Source organism: Aquarana catesbeiana, linkage group LG02 (assembly GCF_042186555.1).
Source record: "Aquarana catesbeiana isolate 2022-GZ linkage group LG02, ASM4218655v1, whole genome shotgun sequence".
Lineage (NCBI taxonomy): Eukaryota > Metazoa > Chordata > Amphibia > Anura > Ranidae > Aquarana > Aquarana catesbeiana.
This window is the reverse complement of record NC_133325.1, coordinates 315,249,074-315,269,707: the sequence shown is the minus strand read 5'-3', so window position 1 is coordinate 315,269,707 and position 20,634 is coordinate 315,249,074. Positions and strand designations below refer to the sequence as shown.

The window sequence follows — 20,634 nt, the reverse complement described above, 5'->3', positions numbered from 1 at the left end:
ATCAGCCGTGTTCCATCACAGCTGATCACAGTGTAAACAGGAAAAAGACGTTTATTGGCTTTTCCTCACTCGCGAGTAGAGAAGAGCCGATCGGCTGCTCTCCTCATGGGGGGGGGTGGTGGTGGTCTGCGCTAATTGATTATCAGAGCAGCCCCCCATGGATGCCCGCCCAGGACCACCAGGGATGGCCACCAGGTATGCCACCCCAGGGATGCCAGTCAGTGCCCAGACATGGTGTCAATCAGTGCCCATCATTAATGCTTGCCAGTGCCATCTATCAGTGTCCATCAGTGCCACCTATCAGTCCAACCCATAAGTACCCATCAGTGCAGCCTTTCAGTGCCCATCAGTGTCGCCTATCAATGCCCGTCAGTGCTGCATATCAGTGCTGCCTTATCAGTTCCCATCAGTGCAGCCTCATCAGTGCCCATCAGTGAAGGAGAAAACGTACTTATTTACAACATTTTATAACAGAAACAAAGAAAAACTTTTTTTTTTGTTTTTCAAAATTTTAGTTTTTTTTTTTTTTCCTAAAAAAACTAAAACACGCAGAGGTGATCAAATACCACCAAAAGAAAGCTCTATTTGTGAGAACAAAATTATACAAATTTTGTTTGGGTACAGTGTAGCATGACCGCGCAATTGTCATTTAAAAAGTGACAGCGCTTAAAGCTGAAAATTGGCCTGGGCAGAAAGGTTGGAAAGTGTCTGGTACTGAAGTGGTTAAACATAATTTTCCTTCTGTTTATGGGTTCTTTATGGAAACGCTGTTAGTATTTTTAAATGTGCATAATATATAGCAATGTTTCTCAACTCCAGTCCTCAAGTACCCCCAACAGGTCATGTTTTCAGGCTTTCCATTATTTTGCACAGGTGATTTGATTACCAATGCCATTTCATTTGAGGGAAATCCTGAAAACATGACCTGTTGGGGGTACTTGAAGACTGGAGTTGAGAAACATTGATATATAGCAGTGATGGCCACCCATGGCACCCCAGATGTTTTGGAACTACATTTCCCATGATGCTCATGCACTCTGCAGTGTAGCTGAGCATCATGAAATGTAGTTCCAAAACATCTGGGGTGCCAAGGTTCGCCATCACTGATATGTAGGAATGAAACTGCGTCATGTGCCCATGGCTAGCAAAAAAGACAATTTTTTTTTTTTTCTAAAAAGCATCAGAGAACAGAATGATTGCAGTTGTAATAATGTGCACACATGGGGCTCTGTGCACATGCTTGGAAGTTTTTTCATACTACAGAATAGTAGCGAAGTGTCTCAGATCCTGCGGACCAGTCCTGAGATTTTGGACCTTATCCTACAAAGCCCACATGCCGCGGGTTGTTCCACAGGATCCAGGACACTGTGCAGATTGAAAGCGAAGTGTAATTATGCCAGACTATTGGTCACAGTGATCTGTTGCCTAACAGTAAGTGTGTAGTTTCAAATTACGGTAGAGTCAGAGCAGTAGTGCATGTTCAGGTAAGTAACCACTGCACACTAAAGCTTATTCTTACTGTCACTGACACCAACAATTTAGTACTTAATTTACTCAACCAACAATTTGGGGCTTCCTTTTCTCCCACTGACACCAACAATATGGCACTTATTTTAACCCAGTAACAATAATGATCTATGGCTTAATGTTTCTCAATGACACCAGCAATATATGACTTCTGTTATCACCACTGACACCCGTCTGAGATAGACACCACTTAAATGTTCCGGGATCAAAGTTTTAACATAAAAGTAATTTTCAACTACTGCAATTACATTACTTTCTAAAATCATGGCCGATGCGTCATCGTAGAACCATCCATAAACCACATCTGAACAGGAATTTTGACCGGTGGACCCAATTAGACATGCTCTCTCCTTTACCTATAAATTACTACTCTTAGAAACTTCACACTCAACTCTTTTTTTGGACAGGTGGGAAAGGGACTTCAGCTTGGAACTATCCGCTAGGGAACAGTAGAAAATGTTGTCCCTGTCGTATAAATTTTCCGTCAGCAATAGGTACCAGGAATCAGCATATAAAATACTGACAGGGTGGTATCGAACGCAGCTGCATTGCAACAAATGTACCCAATGGTTTCCAACAGTTGTTGGCGCTGTGCTGCCAACGGGGGAAATATGCTACACATATTTTGGTCTTGCCCAGCCCTTCTGGAAGGGAGCCCATGCCATTATGCAGATATCTATTGATGCTAAAGTCCCCTACACACCCGCTTTCTTTCTTTTACACCATACCCCAATGCTGATGAAGGTGTACAAGAAATCAGTGCTGCGACATTTGGTTAAAGCGATTCGTTCATTCATGCCACCATTGTGGAAATCCACAAGAGTCCCTTCTTTCACACAATGGTTTCATGAGGTTGAGGATAGTCGCCATATGGAGAGTCTGATGGCGCCCTAAACGGAACTAAAGAGAAATTTAATAGAACCTGGTTCTACTGGCTTGCGTATTCTTGCACCGATGAGTTTGAGCACGTTTTGGCAGGTCAGCAGCCTCCTTCACCCAGTGATGCAGAGACTAGAAAAGTGTGTATGCTGTTTGTGTATTCCATACCCCTGGCAAAGGTTGACCATCAGTTATGGACCATAAGGCGCTGAAGTGGAGCGAATACACCCATAGCCCACCCATACCCTCTCTACCCCCTATTTATTACTTATATATAATGTTTTTTTTGTTTGTTTGTTTTTCCTCTCTCAATGTTTTTGTATTTTGCACCTCTTGGTGTAACTTTCCAATGTAGAACATGTGACGGACATAGCTGGAGAAATGATCAACTCAATGATATACAAGTAGGGTCACCTGCATTGCTTTCTACGGCAATTGGCGACCTGTATTACTATCCTTCGGGCTGGACGCATACAATATAAGTTTCTCACTTTACGTTCCTCCATATGATGAAACACAAGGTCCTCTTTAGTAAGAGATTGTAAATTAAAATTTTTTATTGCACCCAACTAAGGGTGGTTTCTCTTGTATTATTTTTGCTGTTCCAATTTGTGTTGGATGATTTGCAATACATGTAGAAAAATGTATTTTGAAAATAATGAATGCGTAAAAAAAACACTTGGTAATAAAGTCCACATATACAGTATGTGTTTCAAAGGTATAGGTGGGGAGATCAGCTGTGGAAAGATGACTAATATTCATTTCATTTAAAAGGAAAAAATATAATCACAAACACACAGGTTCCATAGGGTCCTATATTATATTCAAGGACCAGAAGATTATTGTTCCCTTATCGTCCCATTTTTTGGCTCTAAGTCTGGTTCCTCGTACGATGCTCACTGCAATCATTTATTTTTTTTTTATTTAAATGATGAATTTAACAATATGGAAAGTGCACCAATAATTTGATGGGATTATTACAGGTAATGCACGTCTTTTATAGGGCCATTCTTTTTGCGTTCTAAGGCCTGTTATTCAATATTTCTATACTACATTAAGTGCTAGTTCACACCAGATGCAATTCCGTGCGCTTTTTTTCTGCACTAAAAATGCATGCAGTGTTTTCCATGTATTCCAATGGCTCTAGCTCACACCATGCAGTCAGTTTCTGGTGCAGAAAAAAAAAGTAGCGCATGCTGCATTTTTTCTGCACAGAACTATACTGGAACCTAGCAAATTGTATCAAGAACACACTGGAACTGCGTGTGGTGTGAACTGTAAGCAAAAACTGATCCGGAACTTATGAATGCATTTTTGTGGTGTGAACTGGCCCTAAAAATGCATGCAGAGTGTTTTCCATATATTCCAATGGCTCTAGTTCACACCAGTGCAGTCAGTTCCAGTCATTTTCCGGTGCAGAAACTGACTGCATTGGTGTGGACTAGAGCCATTGGAATACATGGAAAACACTGTGCATGCATTTTTAGTGCAGCAAAAAAAACGCACGGAACTGCATCTGGTGTGAACTGGCCCTCAAAGTATATGGTCAAAATGTTTTACAAGGTAAAATGCCTGCACTATTCAAAACTGCCTGTGAATGGGTATGAAGTCGCCTAAGGTCAATAGTCATAATACAGTGATAGTTTATATGATAAACTACATGTGATCTATAACTTGCCATTAATCATTAAATATGAAACTGTGACTCCTAAGCATCTTAGCACATAAATACCAGTATAATGAAAGCTTACAGACTTGATAAAGTAATTTATTATCCTTCTGAATTAAAGTGGAAACTATGTCTCTCTGAATTAAAAGAGAAATTGGGGAATAGAAAAAAATAAACAAACATACTCACCTAGAATGCTGGAACACAGGTCCCTGCTGCATCTGTTCCCCATCAGCTCTACACTGAGAACTGAGCGATCAAAGACTGCTGATTGCTCAGTTGTCGGTATTCAGTCTGCAGAGATCCAGTGACTGTCAGCCATCGCTCTGTGCTCTGCTCCTCCAGCGCTCACTGGAGTGTTGGGCTGTGGAGGGGGTGGAAGGGGCTGGCTCATGCTCTCAGTTGCATGCTGAGGGGCTGAGCCAGCTGCTGGCCCAGGCATCTGGGTGGATCCTGACTGCAAAGTTGAAGTGCACTCCTGGAATCCATAGGAGAAGTAAGGCTAAAATAGCTTTGGTTATTCTTCTGCTTTAAAGTGGGAACTATACCAAAGGTCTTCAACCAGTGACAATTTCCTCTCTAGGAGAAGGTCTGTCACCCTAAAATATACTTTATATAATTAATACTATTCAAAACATACAAAAGCAAGGCATCTCTAAAGAATCAAATTTAACGGCTTTCATTGGGTCACTGAAGGTTCAGAGTGATAGTCCATTCCCTGCTGTTCTTCCTGTTTTTAACATATTGTAAGTGCATAGTGTGAGTGCATTATTCCATAATTAAAAACATTCATGATAATTGGGCAGTTAGCATTAGTAATGGATCCCATTTACCTTACGAAAGTGTGTGGTTGCATGCAAAATGATTATTGGTTTGGGGTTTTATGCCAGGTTTGTTTTTTGTGAGGTGGTGGACACCTGAATTACTTTCTAACTGCTGAATTATACTAATGAAAGGTGCAAGTATCTTAATGCATTTCCAAGATTTTAAAGACATCACACTTACCTGCCCTGTTGCAGTGTATTTGCACAGAACAGCCCAGATCCTCCTCTTCTCGGGTCCCTCTTTGCTGCTCCTGGCCCCTCCCTCCTGTTGAGTGTCCCCACAGCAAGCAGCTTGCTATGGGGGCACCCGAGCCAAGCTGCAGCTCTGTGTAGCCATTCAGACACGGGGCTATGGTTCGACCCATCCCCCTCTCTCCTGATTGGCTAACTGATCTTGATTGACAGCAGCTAGAGCCAATCGTGCTGCTGCTGTGTCTCAGCCAATCAGGAGGGAGAGTCCCTAATGGCCATGACACTCGTAGACATTGCTGGACAGAGATGGGGCTCAGGTAAGTATTAGGGGGGTTGCTGCACACAGGCGGCTTTTTATCTTCATGCATAGAATGCATGAAGATAAAAAACCTTCTGACTTTACAACCACTTTAAGCTTTCTTTCTTTTATTTTCATCAGGTGACCCATCCAGTAAGTCTGTTTTTTTAACAGAACCTGCTCTCTTGAAGATGTATCCGTTTACAGAGATAAGACAAACCATTTTCCACTGACGGGTGCCTACAATGATCAACTTTTATTTATTTATGGATAAACCTTTATCCCAAAATAATGTTACTGAATCTAAAGTGTAATCTGAAGTTTGACTTCAATTTGTTAGTGTATCTGAAGCTGCTAGTACATCTAAAACTCCCCTCCCTCCAAGACTGACATTGCTGATATCCAAAGGTGCCCCCTGTGCTCATTCATCCATAGTGGAGGCACACTGGATAAAGGAGGTGTGTTACTGGCCAGATCACCAGATGAAAACAGAAGGGAAAAAGCCTAAAAAAAGAAAATGATCGGTAAGCTGCCATATATCATATTTTGGATTTTGAGTTTAATATAGCATTTTAAGGGGTACCTAAAATAAACTAATAAATAGCAGCAGGGGTAATCAGAATATGTATGTTGCCCTTTCTGCAGCCAAACCAACACAAGCTGCCCAAACGCCAGTCAGTTGCAACACTTCATGTAAGAGCATAGGTGTGCGCAGCCTATTACATTAGGGTGTGCAACCCAAAGCTCAAACACACATGCCTTTCTCTGCAGCCTCTGCTGTACGAGGCAGTGAATGAACGTGAAGTGCTCTGTGCCGAGTGGCTTTCTGTTCATTCACAAACTGAAACACAGTCTACTATGTTTCAGTTATGAATGGACACAGTGAGCGAGTGTGTTCACTGTGTTCATTAAGAAAAAGGAGGGGCCGGTAATTTTTCTTTTTTTGAAAGCCTATGGCGTGCATAACACACCCAAAAACTTCACCCAGTGCCAAAAAAAATAGGATTTTTTAAAACAGCTTACCTGTAAAATCCTTTTCTTTCGAAGGACATCACGGGACACAGAGCCACAGTAATTACTGATGGGTTATATAGGTATCACTGGTGATTGGACGCTGGCACACCCTATCAGGAAGTTCAACCCCCTATATAATCCCTCCCCCCTTGCAGGGATACCTCAGTTTTGTAGCCAAGCAATATAGTGTATTAGAAGAGGGGCGGGACCTCTGTGTCCCGTGATGTCCTTCGAAAGAAAAGGATTTTACAGGTAAGCTGTTTTAAAAAATCCTATTTTCTTTCTCGAACATCACGGGACACAGAGCCACAGTAAGTACTGATGGGATGTCCCAGAGCAATGCTACCTGAGGGGGGGGAACCACGACCAAGTAGAGTGCAATCAGACCTGAGGACCCTGTACCGCTGCCTGCAGCACACTACGCCCAAAGGCGATATCCTCATGCCTTCTCACATCCACCTGATAGAATCTGGTGAATGTATGAACTCAAGACCAGGTTGCGGCCTTGCAGATTTGAGCCATAGAGGCCTGGTGATGCACTGCCCAAGAAGCACCAATAGCCCTCGTGGAATGTGCCCTGATCTGAAACGGAGGAATCTTCTGTTTCAAACTGTAAGCTTGAATGATCAACTGTCGAATCCATTTAGAAATGGTAGCTTTTGACGCTGCCTGTCCTCTACTGGGACCCTCTGGCAGCACAAACAAAACATCCGTCTTGCGGATCTGAGCAGTTGCCCCTAGATAGGCCTTAACTGCTCTTACTACATCCAACGAATGTAGAGATCTCTCTTCCGGAGAACAGGGATCTGGAAAAAAGGAAGGTAGAACAATGTCTTGGTTTAAATGAAAATCAGAAACCACCTTTGGTAAAAAACTAGGATGAGGGCGTAGTACCACTCTATCCTTGTGTATAATCAAATAAGGCTCCTTACAGGAAATCGCTGCTAATTTTGATACTCTTCTAGCAGAAGAGATGGCCACCAGAAAAATTAATTTCCTTGTCAACAAGACCAAAGGAATCTGACTTATTGGTTCAAAAGGCTGTTTCTGTAACACAGCCAGGACCAAATTAAAGTCCCAGGGGTTTAGGGGCGCTTTAACCGGAGGATTAAGACGCATCACCCCCTGCATAAAGTTTCGGACCAAAGAATGCGAAGCAAGTGGCCGCTGAAATAATACTGATAAAGCAGAGACCTGGCCCTTGATGGTACTCAAGGCCAGCTTCATCTCTAATCCCATCTGTAGAAAATCAAGGATTCTACCTATGACATATTTCCTGGGATGCCAACCTCTGGATTCACACCAGGTTATATAAGCCTTCCAGAATCTATGATAAATCATCCTGGAAGCTGGCTTCCTTGCATTAATCAAGGTAGATATGACAGGACCTGAGAGCCCACGACTCTTCAGAACGTGGGTCTCAATAGCCAAACCGTCAAATTTAGCGTTTGTAAGGCAGGATGGAACACTGGACCTTGAGATAACAGGTCTGGGCATACCGGTAGGGTCCATGGGGAACCTACCGTCATCCTTACTATTTCTGCATACCAAGTCCTTCTGGGCCAAGCGGGGGCCACCAGAAGTACCGACTTCCTTTCCTGCCTGATCCTGCGAAGGAGTCGTGGTAGTAGCAGAATAGGCGGGAATGCGTAAATCAGTGAGAACCGATGCCACGGAATCACCAACGCATCCGTCCCGCATGCAAGAGGATCTTTTGTCCTTGCCACAAATCTGTCTATCTTTTTGTTGAATCGGGATGCAAAGAGATCTACATCTGGAACCCCCCATCTTTGGCATATGGCCCAAAAGACGTCGGGATGCAGAGACCATTCCCCTGGAAGTAACTGCTGGCGACTTAGATAGTCCGCCCGCCAATTCTCTATTCCCGGGATGAAAACTGCCGATATGCATGGCACATGCATCTCTGCCCAGACTAAGATCTGGTTCACCTCTTTTTGAGCAGCTCGGCTCCGGGTGCCTCCCTGATGATTGACATAAGCCACTGCTGTGGCATTGTCGGACTGGATCCTGACCGGACAACCCTGTAGCCTGATAGTCCAGGCCTTTAGAGCTAGATGTATCGCCCGGATCTCCAGAATGTTGATGGGTAAGGTCCTCTCTGTCTTGGACCATACCCCTTGGACCGCAGCCTGTTCCAGAACTGCTCCCCAACCTGACAGACTGGCATCTGTTGTTACCACCGTCCAGGTAACCGGTAGAAAGGATTTCCCCTTCTGCAGGTTTTCGGGTATGAGCCACCAATTGAGGCTCTGACGCACCGCATGCGACAGGTGCATCGGAAAGTCTAATGCCTGAACCTTCTTGTTCCAGGTCGACAGAATACTGTGTTGCAGGATTCTTGAGTGAAACTGAGCATAGGGAACTGCTTCGAATGAAGACACCATCTTCCCTAGTAGCCTCATACAAAGGCGGACTGAGGGACCCTTCTTGGTCCTTACTGTCAGAATCAGCTCTCTCAAAGCAGTGATCTTTGCCTGGGGTAGAAATATTTTCTCCTGGCTTGTATCTATAATCAGACCTAAATACTCCAGTCTTCTTACTGCTTTTAGGAGACTTTTCTAAGTTGAGGATCCAACCCAGGTGTTCTAGATACCTGACCGTGGTCCTCAAGTTTCCATTCAAAGAGGCTACCGACCGGTCTATCAAGAGCAGGTCGTCTAGGTATGCTATGACAGCTATACCCTGAGCCCTTAATCTGGCCAGAGGAGGAGCCAAGATCTTTGTGAACACTCGAGGTGCAGTGGCTATCCCGAAAGGCAGAGCCACAAACTGGAAATGGCGCCCTCCTACCTCGAAGCGCAGAAACTTCTGATGAGCAGGAAAAATGGGCACATGCAGATATGCATCTTTGATGTCTATTGATGCCAGAAATTCTCCTCCCTGCAGGGTGGGAACTACTGTTCGAATTGATTCCATGCGGAAGGATTGAATCCTTAGGAATCGGTTCAGATCCCTTAAGTCCAGAATGGGCCTGACATCCCCATTTGGCTTTTGGACCGTAAAAAGGTTGGAATAGAAGCCCAATCCCTGGTCCTTTGCGGGAACTATCATAATGACCTCCTGCGACAAAAGTCGCTCTAACGCTAGAAGGAGCGACTGCTTCTTCTCTGGGTCTCTGGGAACATTTAATCTGAGGAACCGAGGAGAGGGGAATTCCTGAAACTCCAGCTTGTACCCTAAGGTTACCGTGGAGATTACCCATCTGTCCTGGAAGTCCTCCTGCCAGAGCTCTGAGAACTGTCGCAGTCTTCCACCCACTCGAGTGAGCGGGGGCGCCCCCTCATGCAGAGGTCTTAGTGTTTTGCCTAGTAGGCTTCTTTCCCCAGGACTTCTTTTGTCCCTGGGGTTGACTCTTGTCTCTGGACCCCGATGGAGGCGGCCGTCGAGACTGCCTGGAGGCTGAAGCCCCCGGCGCTGGGGAAAGAGTCCGTTTGAAAGAGGGACGCTTACTCTTCTTCTTGACAGGTAAGAGAGTGCTTTTCCCACAAGAGATTCTCTTGATATAGTTATCCAAGTCCTCTCCAAACAACCTTGCACCACGAAATGGAAACCCAGCCAGTAGCTTCTTACATGGTGCTTCGGCTGACCAATTTTTTAACCATAGGATTCTACGTATATGCACCAACCCCAGTGAAAGACGGGAGGTTTGCACGATAGAATCTCTAATGGCGTCAACCACAAAGCATAAGGCCGCTGGAAGGTTAGCAAACCCCTGGGCCTGCTGTTCAGGTAATACTTTGATGACCTGCTTAACATGGTCTCTTAAGTATTGACAGACTCCAATCGCTGCTACTGCAGGTTGGGCCACTGATCCTGCTAAGGAGAAAACATCCTTCAATAGGGATTCCATCCTTTTATCTACAGGATCCCTGAGCATCTGAGCATTGTCTACAGGACAAGTCAGGCTATTATTTACGGAGGAAATGGCGGCATCAATAGCCGGTATTCCCCACATTTTAATAAACTTTTCTTCCATCGGATAAAGTGTTGAAAACTTTCTCGGCGGAAAAAAACGTTTGTCTGGGTGATCCCACTCAGAATAAATGAGCTTTTCAAGTAAAGTATGAACAGGAAAAGCATGTGCTGCTTGGAAAGGTTTCAGTGACCCCAAAGCAGAAGAGGATTCTTTAGCAGTTTCAGGTATGGGCAACTTAAATGTGGAGCGGACCAATCCAGTGAGGATCTGCACTAAGACTTTCTCCTCGTGGGAAGTCGCAGAGGGTCCCTCTCCACCTGATTCCTCCGAAGAGGAATCATCCGTCCCATCCTGAACCTCTGAAAGGGATTCATCTCCTTTATCCCAGAGCTCCTCTGTCTGAGGGTCTTGGGGAACAGAGGAAAGCCTAGTGCGTTTTCTTCCACTGAGTGAAGACGTAATCACGGCCATTAATCTTTCCTCTAGACCATTAATGGTTGAGGAAAAAACCTCTTGTGTAATATATACAGGGGCTGAAGTGCCAGAAGCAGGTGTAGCCCCTGACCCCGATGGCTCTCCCTGGCTAGCCATCCCTGGCCCATCTTTAGGGGGGGAGGATGCTGCCGACAGGGGGCCCTCAGAACCTGAACGAGATCCCCTAGTGTCTCTGGTTCCTGGGGTGCTTGAACCTCTTCTACCCATAGTGCAAAGCAACAAGGTGTGAGGTATACAAATGAACACTGCCCGCTGAGCGATGTAGTCTGGCTAAAAGCCTTGCTACCCAATGCTCAGTCTGGTGTTACTTCAGTAAATGCTGCCTAGGAGAATGCCTGTGTCCCACCTTACATGCGACCGTCAGCTCTGTGTCTCTCAGAAGGCTGAGTGCACCTGTACAGAGTGCCTTTAATAGCCTGCAGCTGGCCTGAGTGGGAGTCTAAGCACTCTGTGCTGACGTCCCGCCCCCTCCTCTACCGCCCCCCCCCCCCCTCGAGTTTTGAAAAAAACGAGCGCTTCTCCTATCATGCTTCTGGAGAAAGGCTGGGGATGGGGGGGAGGCTGGTAACAAGATCTGCCTGAACGGCTATCTTCAGAGATGGTGGCCATTAGGCCGCAGAGCCCGGGTGGTATAACCACTTTCTAGACCCCTGTGGCCCCTCTCTAGCCTGGGGGGGAACATTCAAACATGAGAAATCCCCCTTTCCATCTTACCTGTTTGCAGCCTGCTTGAGACGCTGGGACATAATCAGCGATGAAAACACCTGAGACAGACAGTCAGCATGTGCAGGTTTGTGCTCTTGGCAGCCCCCGGTGGTCACAATAGGCATAGCATGCATTTACCTTAAAGGAGAAAAGCCACTAGAACTCAAAAATTCTGTGGAATCTCCTCTTACCTTATCCAGCCGCAGGGTGCTGTTTACACAGACCCAATCTTCACCTCTCACGGTGGGCTCCGTTTGAAAAAACCGTCAGAGACTGGGGCCCCCTACGAATAGGGGGATCCAACAGTTCTGGAACCGTAAAGCACCTAGCCAGAAATTAGGAAGTTTAAAGCCATTTTCTGATCTGCGGGGTCCAGCTCTCTAAAAAGAGAAGCATTACGGGTAAAACCTCGTTTCTTCGGACACGAGGCCCGGGTACCATTCAATTCGGCCATGAAAGGACACTTTGAATGGATCCGGTTCGCCTGGCTTGCCCCAGTATAGGATCTTAGGATATTCCCTTTGGAGCTCAGCACAGGACATCTTTACACGTCCATCCCCTAAGACACTGGCGTAAAAACTGAGGTATCCCTGCAAGGGGGAGGGATTATATAGGGGGTTGAACTTCCTGATAGGGTGTGCCAGTGTCCAATCACCAGTGATACCTATATAACCCATCAGTAATTACTGTGGCTCTGTGTTCCGTGATGTTCGAGAAAGAAATGTGCACACACCTAAAGAATGAAACACAAAAAAGAGCAAACGGGTACACAAGTGTGCCTTGCCCTGAATCCCCCGGGGCGTTAGGCTCCAGACGGGGACAAGGGTACTTACAATTGGTCCCTCTGGCCAAAACCAGACGGACCCCGTTCTCTGGAGGGCCTGTCGAAACAGACCCACCCAAGTACTAGGTGAGGCTCCCCCGTAGGGCGACCCCATGAGAGAGGGTGAACCAAGCCAAAAAGCCTATTATCCACCCCCTCCCAAGACTTTCAGGGCTGGCCCGAGGACCTGCAACCCTACTCATCACACAGTACAACAAACCGTGTACAAACATAAAAATACAAAAAGTGACAAACATAGGCTTAATAAATAAAATAAAATGGGGAAGGAATAAGTGAAGAGGAGAGTGAAAAAGTGGCCACTGTGTGAAACAATGACCAGGCCCTCCGGCCAGGAATAAAAAAATTCCTCTGGTCCCAGCCAAAAGGCCCGGCCCAAGAGGCAGGTGCTAAAAAAGCGTGTTCTATGGTGCAGTGACCGTGGTCCCTCAAACCAAAGTGACTCTCACTCACAGTGATTTTTTGGCACCCCTGGACTGCCACTCCAGGGGCACATACTCCATAGGCTTTCAGGACCAACCCTGACCAGCGGCCCAGACCACAGCCGCCCCCACTCCAGGCAGAAAGGCATGAAGTTCAGGGAGCTTGGTGAGAGCCCTTTACCATCAGGCTTCATCGTCGCTCCCATCCCTCTTTCCTAATTACATTCCGGAAATACTGATCACTCCCCCCCTCCCAAAGGAGGAGTAAGTGTTCTCTCTCGAATAACTGTCCGTAGCTAGAGCTACCACAATCTAGGCCAGAAGGCTAGGGACCCGGCCCTCCGGCCAGACCCAGATGCAGCACCCATCCTCACCAGGAGCACCCTTCCGGACGGCTCAGACTCAACCATCGGCCAGCTCCCAGTATCTGTTTGGCAGCGTGCCATAGTTCATGCTGAAACCGCCTTTCCAGGCACTATAACACCATTGGAATTGCTGGCTCTCCCCTTTGAGAGTAGCACAGCGCCTCTTCTGGAAACAGATAAGAACAGATACTACACTTGATCTTAGCCAAAAGGCTGAGAAGCGATTACATTACATACATACATTACATATTTACTAGCCCCTTCCCTTGTTCTTTATCCTTAAATGAGGGGAGTAGCCAGAGCAGTAGGCAGAATTGGCACCACACACAGTGATTAGGGTGTGCCCAGGCACACACCCTGTGCATGCCTATGTGTAAGAGCTTTTCTTCTCTCTTTCCAGACACCATATATTTATATTAACCCATCATGATGATGTGTGGGAGGCAGGCAAGCTTTGGCACTACAAGGGGACACTGAAACCTGCTGCAGGTATAAGCAGACACAACTCTTTACCAGACACAATGTTAAAATGTCAGCTTGGGTAGTTGTTATGCAATCAATACAACACGACTTATTAAGAAGAACTTGATGTATTCATGTGAAAAAGTTCCCGTTTATAAGTATACTTGCCTATACAGTATAACATCAGTTTTAAAATATACATTTGGATTAGGCAACTGTTTAAGCACTCCTGCAATTCAAACAATTATCATCTTAGTGATATGTCAAAACACAGGGAAATCCAAAATGACCTAAGTTTCAAAGTCCACAGACAATATTACAGAATAGATATGAATATAAATGTATTTCCTGTAACTAAAAAAAGTTAGAAAACAGTAACATGTCTGAACAAAGCAGATTATACGTATAGAATTATCTGTGGGCACATTAACATGTCTCCAGTTTGTGTATGTCCCATTTCCTTAGTAACCTACACAACAAATATTTTGGTTATCCTGAAAAACCATCAGTAATGATTCCTGGACTCTACAGCTGCAAACGTCTCCCCTTGTATTCTTTGGTACCAGGCAGCTCCAGAAGGGAGCATAACATCCACGCAGCCATCTGGATTTGACGGGGTTACAATGAAAAATGTCTAGATGGAAATTTGCTTTGTTCCTTATCTTCTGTCACTGGCTATTGTACACAGATTTCTGTTCTTTCTTTTCAGAAATGGATGGGGGCTTCATGGACCCATTTAAAAACAGGCGGAGTTAAAACCATTGCCACAGGTGATTATGGCAGCATCATCCAATCACATGAAACTGCAAAACATAGCATAAATGGGTTTAAAAGTCTTACACTGAATATCAACTTTACATTTCTGGTAAAATTCTATAACATCTGTATGAATAAATCCCCACAACAGTTATATCTAACAAATCAAATAGTTCTCATCCACTCCAGAGCAATTTTCCCTAATAGAAATATAGTATTGCAATTGTTGATCTCCTTCTGAAAATGCTAGCTGCCTGGCTGTTATGCTAAATCTACAGTACTTTTTGATTTACTGGCCCAGAGCAAATATACTGATTTAAAAAAAAAAAGTCCAGCCTGAGCTCGTTTGACTGTACTTCGTCTATGTGTCACAGGAATGCAATTAGTTTTGCACTCCTGTGACCCATTTTCAGCAGAGAGCGGTCTGAAGTCTGCTCTCTGCTGACGTAACAGGAATCAGTTCAGGCACTGCGTCATCCCGACTTCCAAAGTCTGGATCCGCCAGGTGCCTTGACTGATGGCTGTCTCAGCCCCTCCACAGCTTAGCGTTCTAGTGAGCGTGGAGGAGCAGAGCAGGAGAGCTGCTGATTGACAGGCAGCATCTCTCTGCTTGTGGAGTCGAGAGAACGGAGCCATCAGCGATGTTCGATCGATCAGTTCTCAGTGAAGAGGTGGTGGGGGACAGATGCAGCAATGGACCGATGCTGCATCCACCTAGGTATGTATGAATATGGGGGGGGGGATTCCCATACTTCTAAGAAATTTGGAGAAAAGACGGAAGCCCTTTTCTCATAGTTGTTCTGGGTTACTGATTAGTAATAAAACCAGAGGCAGACACACCAGGGCAATAACACGCAGCTTCTCTCCCCAGGGGGCACACCAGAGTATAGGTGCTCAGCGATGTACCAGTACGTCACTGAGCCTGCAGCTGCTGCCCTGCTGCAGTAAATGTACTCTGGTGGGGCGGCAAGTGGTTAAAGGTTTGCTTTAAGAGACTGCATTTACAGAGTAAAAATTAGGGAAAAACTGCAGTTATAGCTATTACTTAAATACTGTCATCTCTTTGAGGGCTGGTTCACACCCTGAATCGCACAGGTGCGATTCAGATGCGACCCTAGTGGGCTGAATTTGTGATGGACCGCACCAAAAGTAGTTCATGCACTACCTTAAAAAACACACAGCAACCATACGATCCGATGCAGGCAAGCGCACTGCATTTGCAACCTGCATTTAGGGTGTCATTAACACTGACACCCACTGCAGATTGCGGGTTTGCCACAATGGAAACAGGAACACATAACACCAAGATGCAGGCACAGTAAACTGTGCACATTCATTTAGTATTTAAAATAAGATGCTTGATGTGTACTTACATGGAATCCTGAGCTCACAGGTTTAAATATTACTTGTGTGACGTCTATTAAGGTAAGCATTTCTGTAAAAATCACCAGTTTCCCCCTTAACTAGCACAAAAGACAACCTGACAAAGTACAGCCCAGGTAATATCCCGAGCAGACCAAAGATGTGTGTGTGCCGGGAGGGGAGGGGAGCTCGCCTATGCCCCGGACAATACTGGAAAATGATAGTTGTCTTGTGAGCCGCACATCAGATCAAGACCTGCTGTGCAATGGTAAAATGGCAGCCTCAGCCTGGACCCCCACCAGGCCATGCCCCAGCCCGTTTCTCTCCACCCTGAGGGCATGGCCTGGCGGGGGTACAGACTGAGGCTGCCATTTACTATTACACTTGATGGTCTTGATCTGATGCGTGGCTCCTGGGGCACCTGTGATTTTCCAATTTGCCGAGCGGGTTATATGTAGTTTACTCCAGTGTGAGCCAACACCACCACTGATGCATTTCAGGGCCACCCCCCCTTTTCTGGGTGATCCCAACAGGTATACTTACATTGATAGTTGTTATATGTGCAATATTTAAGTCCAAAGGGCTCAGGTTTCTCTGTAAGTTTAATGGAAGCATCTTATTTTAATTATTAAATAGATTGCATGATCTGTGCAATTTCGTGCTCCTATATTTTATTATTTGTGTTTCCATATTGTATTCATGCATCTCCCTCTTACTTTGACAGCAGGGTTTAATTTTGATGCAAAGTTTTACTTTGTAAATAGGAATATTTACTATGACTGGATTTGTAACAAAGTGAAATGAGACACTTACGTTTTGCGATCCTTCTTTAAACTGGTGTTGGCCACGGTTCCAAACGCCTGTCCTTGCAGGAGCTCTGCAGCAGCTTTCCGTTTACTGAAAGCATTCATTTCTTCCTGTAAGTCTTTCCTTTTCTCGTCAAGACTTGCCCTTTCATCCTGATGAAGCCTCTTCAGCTGTTCAAATCTGTTCTGAAGCTGTACATACATCACAAACAGATAAAAAAAGACGGCCTTCAGTCTGGTCTAGAGTACAATAACTATGTAACATTCTACAGATATTGATGCAGACAATTTAGCTACTAACTGTTTTAAAAGAAATACCCACATTAGCATATATAAAAAAGGTCTACACTTTGTTTTACTCACTGTAAGCACATTGCCCTGTTCTTTATAAAGCCTGACTGCAACATGACTGCAACCTTAACTGCAACAAAGGTGCCGTTTTTACAGTATAACCTGTTCGGTGCCACCACATTCCACGATGAGGGAAGAAGGACAGGGCTTGACAAATTTGCTGTGAATCTAGGAGAAAGTTAGGAGCCAGTTTGTGCTTGTGTGCAGCGATATGCAACGTGTATTGCAATTACGTTTTCATGCATAGGTGCCCCAAGGCGTGTATTTACATTTGTACATGCATATATGTGGGGGATTTTATGTGCTTGGGTGTAACGTTAATTGTTTACAATCAAAATAATTTTTTTTTTTTTTTTATGTAACTTTTTTTTTTCATCACATAGAAGAAAAGGTCACCTATGTGATGACTTTTGCGTGACAGGTTCTCTTTAATGAGACATGGAGGGTCTAAAAGACCCTCCATGTCTCCCCTGTGTTCCACTGAATGTAATGCAGATCGCACTGCATTACTTTCCTTACTGGCCCATGCTGGCTGGGGAAACTCAATGGGGACCAAGATGTGAAGGTCCTGGGCCCGCAGATGGGAAAGTGAAGCCCAGGATACATAGCAGGGGGTTGGCGCGGTTGGGGAGGCACTTTACCCGCCTGTGTGGAAGCAATTGGGCCGCAGCGGAGCCGCCTGAATGCTTCCACCTGACAAGTGAGCCCTGATCCTTGCCTGCAGCAGGGCTAAGTGTGGAAAAATAACTACCTGCCCGGCGCCTGGAACTATATGTCCCGGGCATCGGGCGATACAAATTGTGCATCCCTGCAACAGTGAATGGGCTGACAAAAGCCCAGGTGCCAGAATGCAATTTCTAGTTGCCGTGGCAACATGGCGCCTGGGATTTGTCGAGCCCTGCATTAGGATAGATTGAATCTTGTGACATGTTCATAACAAATGCAGCAGTTAAGCTATACTGACTGCGGTTAGTGTGTGGCTGTCCCAGTTCGACAGAAGCTTTGATTGACTTCTGTCTAAGGGACATGCTGGGGAAAAAAAAAAAAAAAATCAGCTGCCGTTGATATATAAAAAAAGGGAAAAAAGTATTTGTGTTTTTTTTTTTAGATCTATACAAAAATGTTTTGCTTTTCATTTCTATTTTTAGGTGAATGGGTTGTTTTACAAGGTGATCGTTTACACAGTTGATCAAATGCAAACAGACTTGCCAGTTATCGGAAGTCCTTTCCTCACACACTGTGTCTGTGTGAGGAAAGGATTAGTGTTGACTGGCAAGCCTGTCAGCACATTATTTACACTGATCAGTGCCCTGATTATCAGTGCCCATTAGCGCCACCTTATCAGTGCAGCCTATCAGTACCCATCAGTGCAGCCTCATCAGCGTACATCATTGAAGAAGAAAAATTACTTATTTTCAAAATTTTGCAACAGAAACTAAGAAAAACATTTTTTTCCCCAAAAATTTTTTTCATTTGTTAGCAAAAAGTAAAAAAACCCATTGGTGATTAAATACCACCAAAAAAAAAAAAAAATTATCTGTTTAAAAAAAAATCATAAAAATTTTATACGAGTTCAGTGTTGCATGACTGTGCAATTGTCATTCAAAGTTCAACAAAGCTAAAAGCATATAGAGCTGCGGCTCTGCCCAGTTCTCTCCCCATTGGCTCACTGGCTACGATTGACAGCAGTGGGAGCCAATGGGGAGAGAGAGACCTGAGACAGCCGAGGCTCCCGTGCACAACGCTGGATCGAGAGGGGGCTCAGGTGAGTATTAGCGGGGGCTGTGGGGGGAGCAACATTCAGAAGGTTTTTTACCTGCATGCAGGTAAAAAACCTTCAGCCTTTACAACCACTTTAATGTTTATAATAGCACTTTGGAAGACAGGACTTTCCATTGTGCCATAGCCTTCATACGCCACCCCTTTTTGCCTATGGGCAGAGAATGGAACACTAAACAAAGCTTATATCAAGTAACATGCAGTAAACAGAAAAATAACAACATAAGAAGCTTTCCTAAATCTGGGTTTAGTAAACTTAAGTTTGGTTGTTATGGGTAATTGTACTCTGCACACCATCACACTCTAATCCTCCGATTTAGGAAGTTTGAAATGTATACTCTGAAAGATTGCTGCTTAATCTTGTTTACTGTTCTACATGCCAAGTTCTCTGTGTCTGCGAAAGAATGAAAATGCCACAATAGCTTGGTTGACCCTTCTGTGCCTTTCTCTGTTACTTTAGGGCAGGGGTGTCAACCTTTTGACTTTTCTGGGCCACACTAGAAGAAGAGGAATTGTCTTGGGCCACACACAGGGGGAGATTTACTAAAACATGAGCATTCAGAATCTGGTGCAGCTGTGCATAGTAACAAATCCGCTTCTAACTTCAACTTGTTCAATGAAGCTTTGACAATACAACCTAGAAGCTGGTGGTTACTATGCACAGCTGCACCATATTTAGTAAATCTCCTTCACTCTATCAAGAAGAATAGATGATGAGCAGATCACCAGTTAACAATTACTGATATAAATAACGTACCTCTCTGAGTAATAAAACTTCATTTTTTTTTTAGTAATACATTTTACAGTAAAACATTGTATTGCGAGCATAATTCGTTCCAGAAACATGTTTGGAATCCAAAGCAATTGTATATCAAAGCGAATTTCCCCATAAGAAATAATGGAAACTCAAATGATTCGTTCCACAGCCATTTATTCATAAGTCCTTCAGTTTATAGTCTATATAAAAATATTATAGCGATGTGACCAGGTTGTGTAACCATAAAATGTCCATCCACAAATGGAAACCTCCACAAGGGGATTAGAAGCAAAATCTAGCAGGAGATACAGAGTATAAAAGAGAAGAGAGGCGCCTGTAAGTGTAGCAATGTGGTTACATTTAATGAAGGTACAACATTTAGTAACTCACATGGTTGATGATTAAAAGAGGCACATCCAAGTATGCAGGCATCCGGGGTAAAGCTGTCCACATAGAGCATCCCCCGCACCGCCGGCTCTCACCACCGTCAGTATGCAATTTAGACTGGGAAGACTACCCTGCAGGAAAGCGGTCTGAAAGCAAGGCTTGAGCCACTCGTGGAGAGCAGCGTGGAAGAGATGATGTCGATGGCAGTGCGGAGGATGGTCTATGTGGACAGCTTTACCCCGGATGCCTGCATACTTAGATGTGCCTGTTTTAATCAACCATGTGAGTTGCTAAAAGTTGTACCTTCATTAAATGTAACCATATTGCTTCACTTAGAGGAGTCTCTCTTCTATTTTATACTCTTTAGCTCCTGCTGAATTTTGCTTCTAATCCCCTTGTGGATGGACATTTTATGGTTACACAACCTATCACATGGCTATAATCTTTTTATATAGACTGTAAACTGAAGGACTTATGAATAAATGATTGTGGAACGAATCATTTGAGTTTCCATTATTTCTTATGGGGAAATTTGCTTTGATATACAAGTGCTTTGGATTCCAAACATGTTTCTGGAGCGAATTATGCTCACAATCCAAGGTTTTACTGTAAAATGTATTACTAAAAAAAATTAAGTTTTACGTTATTTATATCAGTAATTGTTAACTGTTTGTACCTTCATTAAATGTAACCATATTGCTACACTTAGAGGCGCCTTTTTTCTCTTTTATACTCAGTTGTGACGTGACACTACTTGTATATCATGTCAAAATGTATTTAAAAATTTGGCTTGTCTTGCAAAACGC

At 44.4% G+C, this 20,634-nt stretch overlaps 1 protein-coding gene and 1 pseudogene across 2 annotated transcripts in view; both read right to left on the bottom strand.

Annotated features, from left to right (window-relative positions):
* Positions 1-13,293: 13,293 nt before the first annotated feature.
* Positions 13,294-13,393, bottom strand: LOC141130804 (U2 spliceosomal RNA; annotated as a pseudogene).
* Positions 13,394-13,739: 346 nt separating this feature from the next.
* Positions 13,740-20,634, bottom strand: part of LOC141127879 (septin-10-like) — a 93,030-nt gene continuing 86,135 nt past the window's right edge. For both annotated transcript variants that reach the window (XM_073614741.1, XM_073614742.1), the window contains exons 10-11: positions 16,562-16,746; positions 13,740-14,433 (exon numbers count right to left, since the gene is read on the bottom strand). In XM_073614741.1, coding sequence (XP_073470842.1) covers positions 14,424-14,433; positions 16,562-16,746 — 195 coding nt within the window. In that variant the 3' untranslated portion in view covers positions 13,740-14,423. The remainder of the gene's footprint in view (positions 14,434-16,561; positions 16,747-20,634) is intronic.